General features: G+C 44.0%; 2 protein-coding genes across 4 annotated transcripts in view; both read left to right on the top strand.

The window, feature by feature from the left end:
• The window catches only part of cds2 (CDP-diacylglycerol synthase (phosphatidate cytidylyltransferase) 2), a 27,502-nt gene extending 25,215 nt beyond the window's left edge, over positions 1 to 2,287 (top strand). For both annotated transcript variants that reach the window (XM_081714945.1, XM_035529959.2), the window contains one exon: positions 1 to 2,287. This exon is cut by the window's left edge and continues 597 nt beyond it. The gene's annotated coding sequence lies outside the window, so the exon portion shown is untranslated.
• A 1,936-nt stretch (positions 2,288 to 4,223) lies between these two features.
• arhgap25 (Rho GTPase activating protein 25) lies at positions 4,224 to 17,167 on the top strand. 2 transcript variants are annotated; one of them, XM_081714944.1, is made up of 12 exons: positions 4,224 to 4,873; positions 5,012 to 5,489; positions 8,947 to 9,146; positions 10,150 to 10,237; positions 11,098 to 11,211; positions 11,821 to 12,025; positions 13,310 to 13,442; positions 13,614 to 13,687; positions 14,198 to 14,319; positions 14,858 to 15,018; positions 15,565 to 16,205; positions 16,380 to 17,167. In XM_081714944.1, exons 2-12 carry the CDS (start codon positions 5,426 to 5,428, stop codon positions 16,579 to 16,581), a joined length of 2,004 nt encoding a protein of 667 aa, XP_081571070.1. In that variant the 5' UTR covers positions 4,224 to 4,873; positions 5,012 to 5,425; the 3' UTR covers positions 16,582 to 17,167. The 2 variants fall into 2 exon arrangements, with proteins under 2 accessions (XP_081571070.1, XP_035386001.1); XM_035530108.2 differs by having other exon boundaries at positions 4,224 to 5,489.
• Positions 17,168 to 17,668: the final 501 nt, after the last annotated feature.

The following is a 17,668-nucleotide window of genomic DNA, read 5'->3' on the forward strand; positions in this document are numbered from 1 at the left end:
TGCAGTTATCTTTGTGTTCAGGTTCCAGTACTGTTTAGTCTGCTGTGTGATCTGTTCACAGTAAGGTCTACTGAAGGCCCAGAAATACAGAACAATTACCAAATCATTATTTAATTACTGTTGTAAGTAAATTCCGTTATGGTTTCTGAGTTTTAAAGGAATAAGGAAGGTCTCGGGGATCTAAACAGAAGCTAGCGAAGCGCTCCAGACTGATGACAGATGATGGAGCACGGTTCACTCTGACTTCACTCTCCGTGATCCAGACCGCAGCAGTAATAAAGGTGGAGGTGTGTGATTGTAACAGCTGCAGCTAGCCGGCCCTTCTCGAAACGGGGCTCATTGGAGGGAGAGCTCATGCACTTCACGGGTTTCAAATAAACCCAGTCCTGCTTTTCTGCACTCTAAAGCCCAGCCCACTGCAGAAGACTGGCGTAATCCTCCAGGTGTTTCAGATTACGAGATTAACAATCCAGCATTTACGATAATGATTCTACAATTGTCTTGCAGGGGCTAAATTGAATTTTTCAACTTGTGTATATGATGAGGAAATAGTTTTGTTTGCTAAATATGCGCGTCTCATGACCGAGCGCTTAGACATGGGAACAAGACGTAGGTCTCACTTTTTTGGATTATAGCTTTGTTATAGTTTTTGTTTTATACTTTTAATAAGTAAATTGGTTAAATTTAAATCAGCTTTCACCTTAACAATAGTGTGTGTAAAATATATAATATTCCTTGACTACGTATTGCCACGTATTGTGGATTTAAACATAATAACCTGCTTTTAATAGACACATGACCCTTCATGTTATGAGTCAGTCATGAAGGAGTTAATAAATGTATTTCTGTCTATAGAGTGTGAAACAGATCACAGGACAGTAAGTGAGGATGAGATGATGTGGTTTGGATTGGGGAGACACACAGACGTCATGGACTGATTGACAGACTTGTGTGTCTAGTCCAGATGTTACACAGTACATTTGTATATACTCACTGCTGTGTCCTTGTGTGGTTTAACCACATCCATCACATCTACACATTTAATAATATAACATTCTACAATACAGTAATGTTAGGATAACCCATAGTTTATACACTATAATCTAAACTTAAAAATTTAGGATGTATAAGTTGTTTAGGGCATTGAGGGCACAATCATTTCCACCGAGAACTCAATGTCACGGCTATAGAAATAAAAGCAGCTTTATGTTTATGGGAGAAAACTCCAGTGGCTCCGGAGCGCTGTGTAGCGCAGCTGTTGAGACTTCTAGCCTGCATACGCCCTTCATGGGGGCGCTGAACTGTGGCGCTGAGCGTGTGGGTGAGTCTCGTGTGGGCTTGCTATCTGTCCCACACATGCAGTGCACTGTACTAGTGTTATTCGTGGTTCCCTTTGCTGGGTTTGTATGTATCGTAACAGCCGCTACTTTCTTTGAAATGTCAGCTTGTGCAGCCTACTGATATGAGGCCGCGGGGGCTAGGCTTTCTGCCACTTCCTCATTGGCTGGAAAGAGTGGAGACAGCGATGTTACACCGACCGTAAAATATTATGATTATGGTCAGATCCTCACTGTGTCCGTGTGGCTTTTACTTCTTACTGTTGGGCTATCGATTATTGGACCAGAGATGTGTTGACATACGGAAATGTTACAGGCCTCCGTGTATGTGACAGCGATGGTATTTTAACATGGTAAACTGTTACAGGTTTCCTTGTGTGTAATGGTAATGTAGAACATGGGAATAAACCACAGTAAAATATCACCAGTGCAATAACATTTCAAAGGAAGTGAAGTTTCTGCTACATGCTGTATGAGTGCGTGTTCTACTGTTATTTACAGAGTCACGTCTCATAAGATTCATTACTTTTCGCCTTTTGTTCATTTTTTGAGGGTGTGGAGTCATTTCCTCACTTGTGCCATGTTCTTGTCTTTATTTGAACTCATTTTGTATCACATGCCTGTTTTGGTTTGTTTTCTATATGATGTTACATATTTTGTATTTTTGTTCTAGTGATTATAAAAATGTGAGTACCCCTGTAAGCTCCAAGCTGTCATGCATGGTAGTTATGAGCATACGCACAATTCCACAGTTTGTGTCAGAACGAGATTTACAAAGGTCTGTTTGGACTTATGCTTCGGTAAAGTTGCTAAACCTACTTGTGCTCACGTCTGGGTGCATCTTTGACGTGTTTAATATGAGCAGAAGAAAACACTGTTCTTTTATTTCGCAGCTTTCACAAATGGCCGCACCTGTATTCTCAAAGAGTATTAAAACAGTGCTGTTCAGAGACGAGTTCCCTGAGTTCTTTACAGAACAGTAATCATTGGGGTGGGTGGGGGACCTGATCTGGAGTCAGCTCTGCTTTTGAGTGAGGTCTGAGCGAGAGAGAGTGGGTCAGAGGTCATTTTTTATTGGATAGTCATGTTACCTGAAAACAGTTCAGATCACAGCCATCACACAGTCCATGACTCCGCACTGATCAAAACACCAAACACTGCCCTGAAACATTCGACATTTGAACAGTTGTGAGTTTGGATTTAGTTTGAGACCCATTTTGAATCTACAGAACCAAAAGTAAAAACAGAACATGTGATGGAGAAACAGCCAGTCCGACTCCAGCCTGGGTCTCTGAGCTGGTGAATGTGTACAGTGAGCACCAGCCAGGCCACACCATCATCCTCGAGTGTCAGTCTCCGTTACACCTGGTGTGGCGAAGGCCGTTAACCTCTGACACCTCCCGGCCAGGAAGCCCTGGGTTTGGAGCCTGGCGCATCGCTGTCCTCAGTATGTCACAAAGTACAACCATCTCAGTGAATCTGTCCCTTTCTCGTCAGCTCTGACTCACCTGGTTATCTTAATTGATGTCTGCATAATTAGATGGTAATTCAGGTTTTGAGAAGGTTAAAACACAGAACTGCTCCAAAGCCTGTGTGCAGAAGAAGGAAACTAGTGTGTCCCCACCTGCTCCATCACAAAGTGCTGACCTGGAATCAGCTCCATTACCCTGGTACTCGGAAGGTTTGGAGAGATCAGACCTGCTCTCCCATGTAGAACCCCAGCTTCATAACCATGTTCTCATCCTCGTGCTCCAGTGGGTCCTGGCGTTGGGTACCAGCTGGCTCCATGTAGCCACTCTTGTTTGGTATGTTGCTATTTATGGATCTCTTATGTGGGACCTTCTTATTTATGATTCATTTTTTTGTCAGTTCAGATTTTATAGAGAAACTTTTAAGAACATTTTATATATATATATATATATATATATATATATATATATATATATATATATATAAATAAATAAAATATAGTGTGTGTCTGTGTGCACAAATATACATATACAAGGTCCTAAAATAGAATACTTTAGAGCTGCTGTTCAGCACAATCCGTGTTGTCTCATGATAAATTCTCTTTTTGAGCTTGGCTGCATTTTCTCTGTCTCTTGAGTACCGGGGGAAGGGGTGTGTGTGTGAGAGAGAGAGAGATGCCTTCTGACCTGAGTGTTCTGTCTGTAGGGCCTCAATGTTCTTCATTCACTTTGCTGTTGACGAGTCAAACCTGCAGATATCAATAACTTTGATCTCGTCCCAGATATCAGTAACCTTTTTAGAAACAAAATATTTATTATTACTTTGTTGTCATGCTAAAGGCTTATTTACATTGTTGTTTTGTTGTGCACATGTTTCTGTATTAAATGGTGTATTTTCCTGCTAATAAACACTGCCCAGATAAAAGACTCCATTACTGCTGTGGTTGCTTAGACTGCATCGAGGAGCAGAAAACAATGAAGGACATCAGTCTGTGTAATCAGTCACAGTCTGTGTAATGGGAGCAGTGGTGCTCGCACGAGCCCTGTGTGGCCCGACCACACCTACTGAGAGCCACTTGCCTTCTTCAGAGGGGCGGGAGGGGAACGCTACCCCCAATTTAAAATGTGAAGTTAATATTCATCAGTACGATGCAAGGCCACTAGAGGGGGCTAGGAAGACGGCAGAAATTATGTAGAAATGAGTGTATTTCCCAGCTGTCTCTATCTTACCCCCCCACTCCAAATGATTTGAAAGTGTGAAAGTGAGACATCTACGCCCAGGTCTGTCGTCTGAGCGTCTGACCCTGGGCTGCCACACCTGTCTCACAGACAGAAGCGTTCCACACCCCGCTCCTCTCTGCTGGTATTTCGTGCTGTCGTCTGTCTAGGGTGTGATTTGATTCTGATTAATTGGTTTGGTCTGTGCTATGGTCAAAGCAGTGCTACTATGCAGCAAATAAAAAGAAATGCAGACTGAAAACCCATCTATTTGCAGAATATTTAAAGGACAACTGACACTGCTCCCATATTGGCTGACTAATTTAGTATTTATTGTAGGGTATTGTTTGTTGTTTAACAAACTCTAGCATTTATAGTTTATAGCACTTATCATTGTTTAAAATAGACCTTATGTATTTTGCACTTCTATGTATCAGCATTCATCCCTGTATTCTACAGTATTCTAGTTCATTGGTATGTTTAATTCTAACCTACTATACTGTACTTGGATATGTTCTATGAGTAAATGACAAAGCACTTTTGTAAGTTGCTCTGGATAAGAACGTCTGCTAAATGCCATAAATGTAAATTTAAAAAGGAGAAAGCTGAATGTTTATTAGCTATGAGTCTTCCGCTCCTTTAAACTTCCCTTTTCTGTTACAGAGGGAGAGTCATCGACTTCATTCATCACAGTTCTCAGAAAGCTTTTGTTATTTTGTTTATACTTGCAGCAAAGTTATTCAGAGATCAGAGATCGGCATGAATAAAGTCTGTTGGTGTGAGCCTGAGAAGCTCGAATGCAGATGCTTAAGTAGAAGTAGTTCACTCAAAATGAAATGCAACATATGAGTAAGCTCTTCTGAGAGGTTGTAACGTGCTCCCTCGACGTACCCCTGTGTTTTTTGTTCATTCCTCTTGTAGACACTTTGATGCCTTCATGTTCAAGTGCAGTGTATTGGCTTCGCCACAAACTTCCTTGTTTTACAGAGAAAGCACTCGGCAGAGGTGTGCAGACGCAGCGGCAGAGATATCTCGGCCCCAACTGGCAGCAGCTGCACCGGAATATATCCCTGCACCGCTGGGCGACCGGAGGCGATCAGGTCGCTAAGCAACCGCAGCAGAGGGGGACGGTGCAGAGGCAGGAGAGTGTGGAAAGGCAAGAACCAGCGTGTTTGACGCAGTAGCAGAGCAGAGCGAAAGAGAAGTGAGGTCTGCAAAAGACGGAAGAGGAGCAACGTGGAGACAGCGCATGAAGCCACTCCAAAGACAACGAGCGAAAGATGTTCACCTGTGTGCAATGCATGTGTGAGTGTGAGTGCTGAGAGCGAGAGAGCATGTGTGTGCATTTGAGTGCGCGGCTGTGTGGTTACATAGACAGCGGCCTTTTCCTCGTTAGAAGAAATGTCTCTGAAACTGCCACGAAACTGGGACTTCACAACTCTCCGGAGTGACAACTCTAAAATAGGTGAGTGCAATAGTCTGTGCGCGTGTGTGTTTGTGTGTGTTGTTTCTGTGGGTCACGGAGTATGTGACAGCGGTGGGTTTGTGCCCGTGTGTGGTGTCTGTTCACATCATTTCATATGATCACTAGCAGTGTCCACAGCTGTGTGTGTGTGTGTGTGTGTGTGTGCGTGCGTGTGCGTGTGCGTGTGCGTTCTACACGTGGTGGGTTTGGGTTCACTGATTGGGCAGCACCTTCCCACTGACATGAGTGTGAGAGCCAGCCCACTAATACCTGACACTAATCCCTCTCATTCTAGACACTAATCACTGCCCCCATGTCCGTGAGGTCCGGCAGAGAGGGTATGTAATGCACGGATGACCCATACTGGTGTTCTGCATTCTGGGTTGCTGCAGGTCCAACGTGTGTGTGTCTGGTTGGTGCTGCCTCATCACTGGTCTTGATCCAGTATTCCTATAATTTTCTTGACTGATAATGGAAGGATGGAGGAATGCGGATCAGAACCAGAACCAGTAGTCCCAAAGAAATTATACCGTGTCTGTGTATTTAAAACCTTATGTGGTGATTTAATACTGTATTTATACCTTTGGTGACTTAATTCAAAGATTTACAGTACTGAAAGTAAAGGGGGTTGTCCCATGCTTTAATTTTGGCGAGCATTCCATATTTAAAAATAGAGACCTAATAGAGGGACTTTCTTTCTTATTTTTTGTTTGTTTGTTTTTTTTTCTGGTTAATTAAACTGAAGTGCTTTCGATTTATAGACAGAAAAACTATCACCCTCATATTTCTGGACATAATTCAGGCATGCTACAAGTCTGACGCTGTAGGCTTTTATTTTGATTTCTCATTTGTTAGTGAATTAATGGATATTAGACTCTAGACTTCAGAACATCACAGTATTCGTGTTTGTTAGCAGTGTGTCCTTATATGCGTGCTGTAGCTTTTGGAAGAATACAGTACACTTGTTCAAAAACACAAGGCACTTCCTCTGTGTGTAGTATGTGGTGTGTGTGTGGGTTTGTGCATGTGTGTGTGCGTGCGCGCGTGTGTGTGTGTGTGTGTGTGTGTGTGTGTACTTCTGTCTCAGGGGCACAGCCGGAAGCAAACTAAAAGGCTGTACAAATAACTGTGAAAACACTGTGCTTATACTGTGTTTGAACTCACGGCATATTCAACTGACCCCTCCATGTTAAACTCAGTCAGCCAGAAATTCAAAGACATCAGATCCCAGAATGCAGATCTTCTTCACTGCATGCCAGCGTTTGATTACTATGAGCTGTTTGTTAAATGGCTGTTGTTAATGTCACAGAATATGTATGTATTGCACTGATATAGAATTATGTGTTACAACATATGACTCTTCTTCTAAAAGAGGATCTAAACAGGAGTTTTTTTATTTGTTGCAAGTACAAAAATAAAGCACTTTCTACAGAGCCTGCTATGTCACTAGTGCAGGGCTGCACTGGATAATGCAAATGAAAAGAAAAAAAAAAAACCCAGAAAGTGACCTCACTTGGCAATCACAGACTGGAGTAATCTTGGTGAACATCAAATGTGACCTCCAGGACCTATTCATATCAGATTCCTCTAGTGTAATGTGACAGCGATGGGACTGATGTGGAGTTAAGCCCATATCTGACAGCACCTTCGGAAGACTACCAGTACACTCTGCTTCCCTGATATCATCGTCCATCGCAATGTTTCCCTGTAGGCATCGTTATATGCCAGTTATGATAATATCACCCAGCCATAGATGAATGGAATCCATATTGTATCTCTGCTGGTTAGTGTTTATGGTTCTTAAACCAGTGGACGATCTAGACTATTTGAACTGGGTCTGGGACCATTTGAACTGGGTCTGTTAATAGTTGAAGGTTCTGCCTCAGTACCTTTACATTTACATTTACGGCATTTAGCAGACGCTCTTATCCAGAGTGACTTACAAAAGTGCTTTGTCATTTCCTCATAGAATACATCAGTAGGTTAGAGTCCAAGATACCAATGAACTAGAATACTGTAGAAATACAGGGATCACTGCTGATGACTAGAAGTGCAACACACAAGCTCTATGACAGACAACAATCAGTGTAATAAACAATAAGTACTAGAGTTGGTATGAACAGAGTAAGATACATTTAGATAAGCAAAAATGCCTATGAATAGTCTGTCTGTGTTACTCACTGAGACTTCTCTGCTATTGTCTTCCATGTTTTTTCTTTAACTTCTGCATTTTTGTAGTCAGTGTGTCACTTGTCATATAAGCTTTCGTCCTCTGCTGCAGACAAGTTCTGCCAACATGATGCATATTCATTTGGATTGCAACCATAGCAGTGGCACACTAATTCGTCAGCCTGATTTATAACGCACCTGGCCGACTAGAAAAGTGTTTCTTTGTCGCCGTGGATTTGCAAAAATGGTCAGGCTATGTGTAATAATTATGTTCAGAGGTGACGGTCCTCAATTTGGCCAAGGTTGTTGTCATAGGAACACTGGTTCCCCCTGACCCCTGCCTAGAACCCCCCTGGCTCTCACTGTTGTTCACTCCAAGGTAAGTGGTCATCAAGGGCCTGTGTGTGTGTGTGTGTGTGTGTGTGTGGACGTGTGTGAGGGACAAGAATTCTCAAGGATGGGTGTGGTCTTTCAGTTAGTGAGACAGATGAGTGCTTACTTGCAGTGAGTTTGCAGTGTGTGTGTTCTCTACATAGACTAAAGGTGCGCGCAGTAATTGGGGCCCTTTCAAATGCATCTGCTTCCGTGGTGGATGATGCAGCAACTTCCTGTTTATCTAACCCAAAATCTCTGTCCTCTGCCCTTTTCTTCTTAACTCACACGCTACGTTTAGAGATGGATGATCTCACTTAGGCTACAGTCCACAACATCTTTCTCATCTCTCCATCTTCCCCTCTCCTTCTCATCTCTCTATATATCTCTCTCTCTCATATCTTCTCACCTCCGTGGCCTAGTCATCCAGTGTTCTTTAGGTGTCCCTCACACTTTTAGCTTCTCATCAACCTTTGGCCATGAGCCTTACAGAAACCTTTTTGTAAAACACCCTGCAGTTGAAATCATGCATTATTTTGAGCTACTTGGTCCCTTCCAGTTATGTAATGTCTGAGTTATTATAGTACAATCACTGCTGGCCTGCAGAAGCAGACTGAAGCAGGAAGCTGCCAGGGTCAGCCTGCTTTCGATTAGGCTTTGCGCGAACAACCAGAGATGCAACCACAGTTTCGCTTTTTAAAAATACTGACAGTTAACACACCCACTGCAGCTGTAGCTGGTATTGCTGGGTGTGTTGTAAAGACAAAGAAATTGACAGAGAATCACAACTCTTCGACAAACCTCTGATCAAAGCAACTCTTGGGCAGCTTCTGAACAAAAGCTTTTCAACAACGTTTTCTGCCTTTTTTCCCCCCTTCTTTTGTGTTTTCCTGCGCTGCTCACTGGCTTCTGTTAGTGAGGTCCAAGAGCGTAATACCAGGGGAGGGGTGTCTGGGGTCCGGACGGACAGATGTCAGGAGGTCCATGGAGAAGCCCCTGAAGAAAGGCTGGCTGAAGAAACAGAGGAGCATCGTGAAGAACTGGAAACAGTGTTACTTTGTGCTAAGGGGCAGCACACTGATCTACCACAAGGATGACCGAGAGAGTGCCATACAGGTGAGAGGACGAAGGGACAGACAGACGGACGGAGTGGCATACGGGTGAGAGGACGGACAGATGGACAGACAGACAAACAGAAAGGAGAGAGGAGGTGAGAGGAGAGACAGACAGAGAAAGAGAGAGAGAGAGAGAGAGAGAGAGAGTGGGAGGGAGTGAAAAGCATTTAACAAATGCTTGGACTTTCAGAGTAATAACAGCATGACAGGAGTGACCACATAAAGCAGACCTAAAATGGACATTTACTTGTTTTTACTTGGCTTGACGTAGGCATGCATGCTCAAGGTAGGACTGTTTCTATGCATTAAGAGACGCTGCAGTCTGTTTATCCCTGTCTGCGAGTCCTGTCCAGTTACTTATGTGTTACTTATGCATGCAGTGCTAATAACTATAATCATGTTTGTTTAGAAGTGTGAAAAGGTTTTATAATTGTATATGACTCTGTGTACAATGGGACAGAAAATGTGTTTTCTAGTTCCATAGTGCAAAATTTGATAAACGTCCAACGGGCAGCAACATGAATGAGACCAGTGAGGAATCAACATAAACAGTATATGCAATAAAGAGGAGGAGACTGATCACTGATCACAATTGATTGATCATAAGTGATTGATCACGAGGGGACTGATTGGTGAAGCTAAAGTCATGGAGGTCGTGCAATAGCCCAGCACTGCCCTCAACAAGCCCTGTCCAGCTCAGCAGCTCATTACCAAACCCCTCCAATGCAGGGAGTGTGATGTCTAGTGAAGAGCGTGCAATGCACAGTGCAGGGAGTGTGATGTCTAGTGAAAGTCCTGAAGCAGGACTTTGAAGTATGGGATTACTCTAGCACATCAGATTTCACTCACTGTCTCACTAAGGCACACAACTCCAGAAGTCAGTAGGCCATAACTGACATCATGCTTTCTTACTGTTAAAGAGAAGTGGTTGAACTTTATATCACAGTGTGAAAGGACCAAAATTATTAAAAAATAGACAATGTTTGTTTATCGTCTTGTTCCAGGGAACAATACCACTGTGGGAGAGTCAAGTGAATGAGCTGCCGTCAAACGCAGATGATAAATTCATCTTTGAGATCATCCCACGCAAAGGTTTCTATCCCCCACCCCCCACCCCGCAGTGGGCTGGTTTATCTGCATACGGTGTAAACCCCTGGCAGCCTGTGCACAGGATTGTTCCTGCAGTCCACCATTCACCACAGTCCACTGCCCTGCTGTGTGTGAGTTGGAACATCAGCCAATTAAGGAATCCAAAGCTGGCACAGTGGACCCGCGTCATTAGCTGATTAAGTGTAATCCTAAAGCATGCACGATCTGAGTGACAGGGGGCTTGACTGTATACTGTGTACTGTATTCTACACTCATGCAGTATGTAATATATTCTATACTCATGCAGTATGTCCTGTATTCTACACTCATGCAGTATGTACTGTATTCTACACTCATGCAGTATGTACTGTATTCTACACTCATGCAGTATGTAATATATTCTACACTCATGCAGTATGTAATGTATTCTACACTCATGCAGTATGTAATATATTCTACTCTTGCAGTATGTACTGTATTCTACACTCATGCAGTATGTACTGTATTCTACACTCATGCAGTATGTAATATATTCTACACTCATGCAGTATGTACTGTATTGTACACTCATGCAGTATGTAATATATTCTACACTCATGCAGTATGTACTGTATTCTACACTCATGCAGTATGTAATATATTCTACACTCATGCAGTATGTACTGTATTCTACACTCTTGCAGTATGTAATATATTCTACACTCTTGCAGTATGTAATATATTCTACACTCATGCAGTATGTACTGTATTCTACACTCATGCAGTATGTCCTGTATTCTACACTCATGCAGTATGTACTGTATTCTACACTCATGCAGTATGTACTGTATTGGGTGCTAGCTGTGTTCGTGCTGTGTGTGCAGGCAGTAACGGGGATCGCGAGCGGGATGGCTGCGTTCTCATGGCGTCCAATCAGAGTGAGATGGAGGACTGGGTCCGCCTTATCCGCAGAGCCATGGGTGCACCGACCAGTGCAGGTACCAGGATGAACCTATCTCCAGTAGACTCTCAACTGACAAAGCAGGTGTACAGAAAGCAGAGCCCTACTGACCAAGTCGAAGATAACAGGCAGGAGAGAAACTCCTGGTCACTGCATGAGGAGACATGCAGAGGAGCGAGGCAGGAAGCAAGAAACCCACCTCCTCTTCCTCTGTTCTGCTCCAGCTTTGTGAGGTTTGATCAGGATTCTACTGTTACTGGACCTAGATGATCAGGATTCTGTTGTTACCTGGTTCTGGTGACCGTGACTTCTACTGCAAGAGATGAATCGACGTGTCTGGCTTCATGTGGTCCTTCGGTGAAGTACTGAAGTGCTGTAAACCAAATGAGCCAGATATGTTACAGAACTGGTGTGCTCGACTGCCAGGCAAATAACAACATCATATCCGTTTACTTTACATACTGAAACACAGATGTGCTTTGTCACTGCGTTCAGTGCTGCACATGAGGTTGTACATGACTTGTGTACGGTGAGCACATGTGTTTCAGTGTTCACACAAATGTTTGAGTTTAAAGGCGGGTAGCTACACCAAGTCCTCTCATCCTGTTCTCATCAGTCCTGGGTCTGTGTTCCTTACGTGTGTCAGTGTTTGGGAAGAGCCTGTCAGAGATCATAGCCTATGAGCGGAAGCTGGGACCCCGCCTCGTGCCCATGCTGGTGGAGAAGTGTGCGGATTTCATCCGGGAGAAAGGCCTGGAAGAGGAGGGAATCTTCCGCCTGCCAGGACAGGAGAACCAGGTCAAACACTTCAGGGAGGCTTTTGACGCAGGAGAGAGGCCTTCATTTCCAAGGTAACCGCTCCTGGGGAAACCAGGTGGAGTATAGTGGGTGTGTGACCAGGTCGGAAGCAGCGATGTCACTGATGTGCAAACCATAACACCACTCTAAGAAAAATCACTCAAATCTGACTCCATTTTACTGGGTCCTGTTGTGGGCTCCTGCACATTTTAATAATATAATCCTGATATTATGAAATCAAGACAGATATTAAGATCTGTCTGATATTGTCATGGAAACAGGCCATTGATCAGAGGGAATAGGCTCCACCCCTTGTGAAGAGGTTGTCAGCAGAGACTCAGTAAAGCTGCCATGCATAGCTGAGTCACACAGATATCTGTATATCTGTTATTTATTTCATCACTGCTGAAATGCTGTATCGCTGTAAGAGAGAGATCAGTCGCGTCTGTGTAAGATAGAGATCAGTCATTTCCCTGTAAGAGAGAGATCAGTTGCTTCCTGCTTTGAAGTAAAGCTGCAGTCTTCACTTTCCACCAGTGATGATGTTTTTACAAGTATGATACTAAAACCAGCACGTGGGCGTTCTGTTTTCCTGAGAAAGGAAAGATCCCCTTTCTCAAAAAACTGACAGACAAGACACACATAAAATGTGATTTTTAGGTGAACTCTCAAACTCAATCTGTTTCACAACAGTGACTCAGTCCATATCGATCTGTTTTTCATACATGGAATGACCAGCTGCAAACATGTCTTACAGTACAGATTTATCAGAATATTCAAAGAAAAATAGAAAAAGATATAAAAATAAGTCTGATTTAGGTTTTACAGCTGTGGTCAGACCACATAAATAGACCAAATTCAAAGGTTCTTTGTATTTTTAGTGAGAGTTTAGTAGTCCATAGAAGTAGCAGTGTTTGTGGAAGCCTTTATTCTAAAGACCAGTCTATCAAATTTCAGGAACCAACTATGGGGGTTTCTAGAAAACATTTTGACAAATGCATATCTGAAGGTTTAACGGGCCTAGGAAGTAACACAGGGGTTAACCATCTGTCTGACCAGAAAGACTGAGAGAGAGAGATGCAGAAAAGCACGATTTTCCACTAACCATCAGAGTTATATGGTCTAACCACATCCTGTCCTGACAGAGGTGTCGCCTCCATCAGTACTGAGCCCACACACAAGTGCACACACATGGACAAAACCACACACAAGCACACCCCTGTTCCCCTGGTATTTTTAGATAGAAATGAATTGTTCCACCATCAACTGGTTTTGATAAAAGGAGAACTTTGAGCTTTACACTGTGTGCCGTGAGAGAAATATGTGGTGTTGTGTAGTGACACAGACGTCCACACAGTGGCATCCTTGCTCAAGCTGTATCTGCGGGAGCTGCCTGAGCCCGTGATACCGTGGAGCCAGTACCAGGACTTCCTGGACAGCACGCTGACGCTGGATGCCGCGACGGCGCTGGTGAGACACTCACACTCACAGTAGGTTTAAGAGAACGTTGCTTTAAAGGAGTATTTGGACCTCCACATTCAGTTTGGCATCGCTGATGTAGATGGTGTAGATGGTCTCAGGTGAACACACACTGAAGGTGTGTTTATGCTGCAGTAATGCATCACCATGTGTCCCACACAGGGAAAGGAGAAACTGGTGAAACAGATCAACCTTCTTCCTGAAGACAACTACAACCTCCTAAGTTACACATGCAGGTACGTGTGTGAGTGTACACACACACACACACACACACACACACACACACACACACACACACACAGGGACAGAGATCACCGAACTGCAAAACTCCTGCACTAAACTAACCCTAATGAACTAATGGAGTTTCTTCAGTTCATTAAGAACTGAAAATGACACAAGAAAACCATTACCATTACCATTTTACCATTATATCATGAATTGGTTCTAGTGTGTTATTGAAGATAGTTTACGTCTACAGCATGCAGCAGACGTTGTTAGCAAGAGTGACTTTGATGTGCTTTGATAACTCCCTAAATAGCCTGTGTTTATAATATACAACGTATCTGCATAAACAGTTGCTCTTGTCTAAAGAGACTTGCAGAACTTAACATTTACATGAATACTCTCTTCATCAAAGTGTGTGTCCCCATGGAAACCAGTGCATGGTGTGGGTGTTGTTAGCACATTGAACATGCTGATCTGCACTTCCTGCGTTCGTGCGTGCATGTGTGTGTGCATGTGTGCAGGTTCCTGTTTGAGGTGCAGCAACACTCGAAGGTGAATAAGATGAGTGTAGAGAACCTGGCCACAGTGATGGGTGTGAACCTGTTCAAGCCCCAGGTGGAGGATGCCATTAGCATGATGAAGGGTGAGAGGTTGCTGCAGCCCATGACCTGAACACATTCGATGCTCACTGATTACTGGCAGTTTATCAGAAATGGTGCTTTTAAGGAATCGCACAACATTCCTGGAAATTTGTTACAACCAGAACTTTGAAAGACTAACAAGAATCTGGTGAGCTGCACAATACTGAGAAGACACTGCCAAAACTAATCATATGTCCCGTCTTCAGTAATGCTGATATACAGCGTCATCTGGTGGCAACACTCTGTAAACCTACTCAAGCTACACGATTTGCACTTCAGTTTCAAATCTCTTAGGTTCTGTTTGGGAGAACAGTGTTCGGGGATCTGTGATATATCAACTTTGTGGGTGAAAGGTGTTGTGAGTTCTGGAATTTTGTGTGAAACCGGTCCTGTTTTGCTCTAGTATTTGCTAAAATTGTGTTTTTCTCTTTCGCCATTTTCTTTTTTGTTCAAGATTCTGGTTGTTAATCTCTGATGATAATATGCCTGGTAATGGAAAAATAAAAATATCCCCTGTTCTCTTTTCTCTCTCTCTTTCAGGGACTCCCATGATCCAGAAGGTTATGACCGTGATGATCAGGCATCATGAGCTGCTCTTTCCTCCCTCCAAAGACGTGGTCCTTCCTTTGCCCTCCAGCAAGAAAAGCCAGAACCTGAAACACAGCGCCCCACGCAGCTTTGTAGGCTGGGAGTCTGCAGAGGTCAGAGAGCTGCTGTGCTCATAGCGCCCCCTGCTGCCTAGAGCTCAGCACTTTACTCCACCACCACTCTGACATCAGCAGTACAATCACAATCAGTTTCCACTTTGTTTAACAAAATGTGTAAACTAAGTTCACAGCAGTGACTTTTCTTATAGTCACATCTTAGAAATATTCAAAATAATGAGTATTTTCTGCACACATCATACAAAACACACAGTCTATAAACATACTTATGATTATTTTTAGTGTTAGGAAGTATTGTTTGTAATTGATCCTGTTACTAAACTAGCCATATCAATTCGGTTGCAGTTTGCATTAAACGTGTGTACTGATGTAAGCTTTGAACAGTAGTTATGCATGACTGATTATGTATACACATGTAAACCAATAAACAATAAACCAAACTTGAAACTTGAACATGTTCATGTAAAGTTATGAACTCATATGTGTACGGCTGTGAGAGTAGTCCTTGGTCAAGATGTCAGTTCTCTGAAATGTTTGGGTGTCTGTCACTTTCTCCACCAATCACATCATGTCTTTTAACAGTGTGATACGTTTTCCCTGTCTGAGTCCCCGGAAGAGGAAGGCCAGGAGACACCTGAACTTGTGAGGAGGGGTGATCCCGAGGTGAGGTCAGGGTCAGAGGTCACGCCTACCTCTGCGTCCTCTCCGTGTTCCTCGTCTTTGTCCACGGTGGACATGTGGAGTGGGAGTCCCAGGAAGCGCACGCAGACTCTCCCCTGCCTGGGAATCCCCAGCCGGGGGAAAGAAAGTCACGAGCCAGCCTGGGACCGATGGAGCCGACTGCAGGAGACCTTCGATGAGAAGGAGGAGAAGACGCTGTCAGAGGACATCTTTAAGATCCTAGATCTGCAGAAGGTGACCGTCTTCCCAGAGAGAGCTTTTGGTAAGGGGACGAGCGCTGAGGAAGAGAAGGAGGGGCAGGAAGAGGAGGCGGAGTCAGAGAGGCAGGGCAGCGACGTTGCCCTTACGCTCACAGATCCTCTGGAAGGTAGAGGAGACCCCCAGGCGAAGCTACATAGCAGCCCAGAACAGAGTGCACCAAGCCTGGGCAGTGAGGAAGCCACGAAGCAGCCTGTTGGAGCTGCCCCATCACAGAGCCTGCCAGGGGTCCTGGAGCATCCAGGGGGATCCAGCACAACTGACCAGCAGCAACTGATCACCAGGTCTGGACTCAGTCCTCCATAGTTGTTATGCATATAAATGTGTTACAGAATCTGGGCATGAATGAATATTACAATGAAAACCGTGTGTATGTGTTTGTGTGTTCACCTGTGTCTGTGTGTGTGCGCGTGTGTGTGTGTGTGCTCACCTGTGTGTTCATCTGCGTGTGTGTTTAGTCTCCAGCAGCGGAACAGGGAGCTGAGCGCGACCGTGGAGGAGCTGCGGTCGGCTCTGGACTCGGAGCGCCGCTGTAAGGCAGCTCTGGAGATCCTGCTGAGGAACGCTGAGCGCAGCCGCGACGAGGCCCTGAGACGCAACCAGCAACTCGACAGAGACATCCAAGAGTTCCTCAACAAGGCCAAGCCGGGAATGCCATAGGCCCCACCCCCTCGCCACTGCAGGCCCCGCCCTCTGCCATCATAACCTGGGAATCAACCTACAGTCAAATGAATGAGGATCCATGGAATATGGGTGTAATGCCTATCTGGATCTGTTTCCACTGGTTCAGTTTCTACACTGATCCACTGGTATGATAATTGGTATTCCCATGTCACTGTTGATCTATGCTCATATTTCAAGTGTCTTATATTTAAACATGAAACAATAAGAACAATAATATATTAAATTATGGTATTATATTATTTGCTAAAAAATGTTTTGACAGGAATAAATTTTATGATTTTATATTTGAGCCTAAATTAAAGTAAAAACATATCGGCCGGTACCGATATGTGATGTGTGTCTGCAGAAGAGTATGCACACCACTGACGATGTAATGAATGATTGAATCTAGACGTTAAAGACACAGTATTTCTCAGATGAGTCTCGGAAACTTAATCCAGAGCAGAAAAAATATTTGCTTGTTGTCATGGACAACATAGTGAGACAATGCAGGTAAATGCTCTCATGCAAGAAAAGAGCACTGATGTGAATCTTATAAATGAATAAAGGTGGACGTTCTTCACATCCTGTGTACAGTATACTGTGTACTGACTCCTGATCCAGTCACCATATGTCTGCTTCATAGGGTGAATAATGTCTGCAGACTGTGTGTGTGTGTGTGTGTCTGTGTCTGTGTGTGTGTGTGTGTGAGAAGGAGACAGAGAGAGAGGGAGAAATGGAGCTGTGTGTGTGTGTGTGTGTGTGTGTGTGTCTGTGTGTGTGTGAGTGTGTCTGTGTGAGTGTGTGTGTGTGTCTGTGTGAGTGTGTGTGTGTGTGTGTGCGTGTGTGTGTGTGAGTGTGTGTGTCTGTGTGTGTGTGTGTGTGAGAAGGAGACAGAGAGAGGGAGAAATGGAGCTGTGTGAGTGTGTGTGTCTGTGTGTGTGTGAGTGTGTCTGTGTGAGTGTGTCTGTGTGAGTGTGTGTCTGTGTGAGTGTGTGTGTGTGAGTGTGCGTGTGTGTGTGTGTGTGTGTGTGTGTGTGTGTGTGTGTGTGTGCGTGTGTGTGTGTGTGTGTGTGTGTGAGAA

This window comes from Electrophorus electricus, chromosome 5 (assembly GCF_041902795.1).
Source record: "Electrophorus electricus isolate QZ-2024a chromosome 5, ASM4190279v1, whole genome shotgun sequence".
NCBI lineage: Eukaryota > Metazoa > Chordata > Actinopteri > Gymnotiformes > Gymnotidae > Electrophorus > Electrophorus electricus.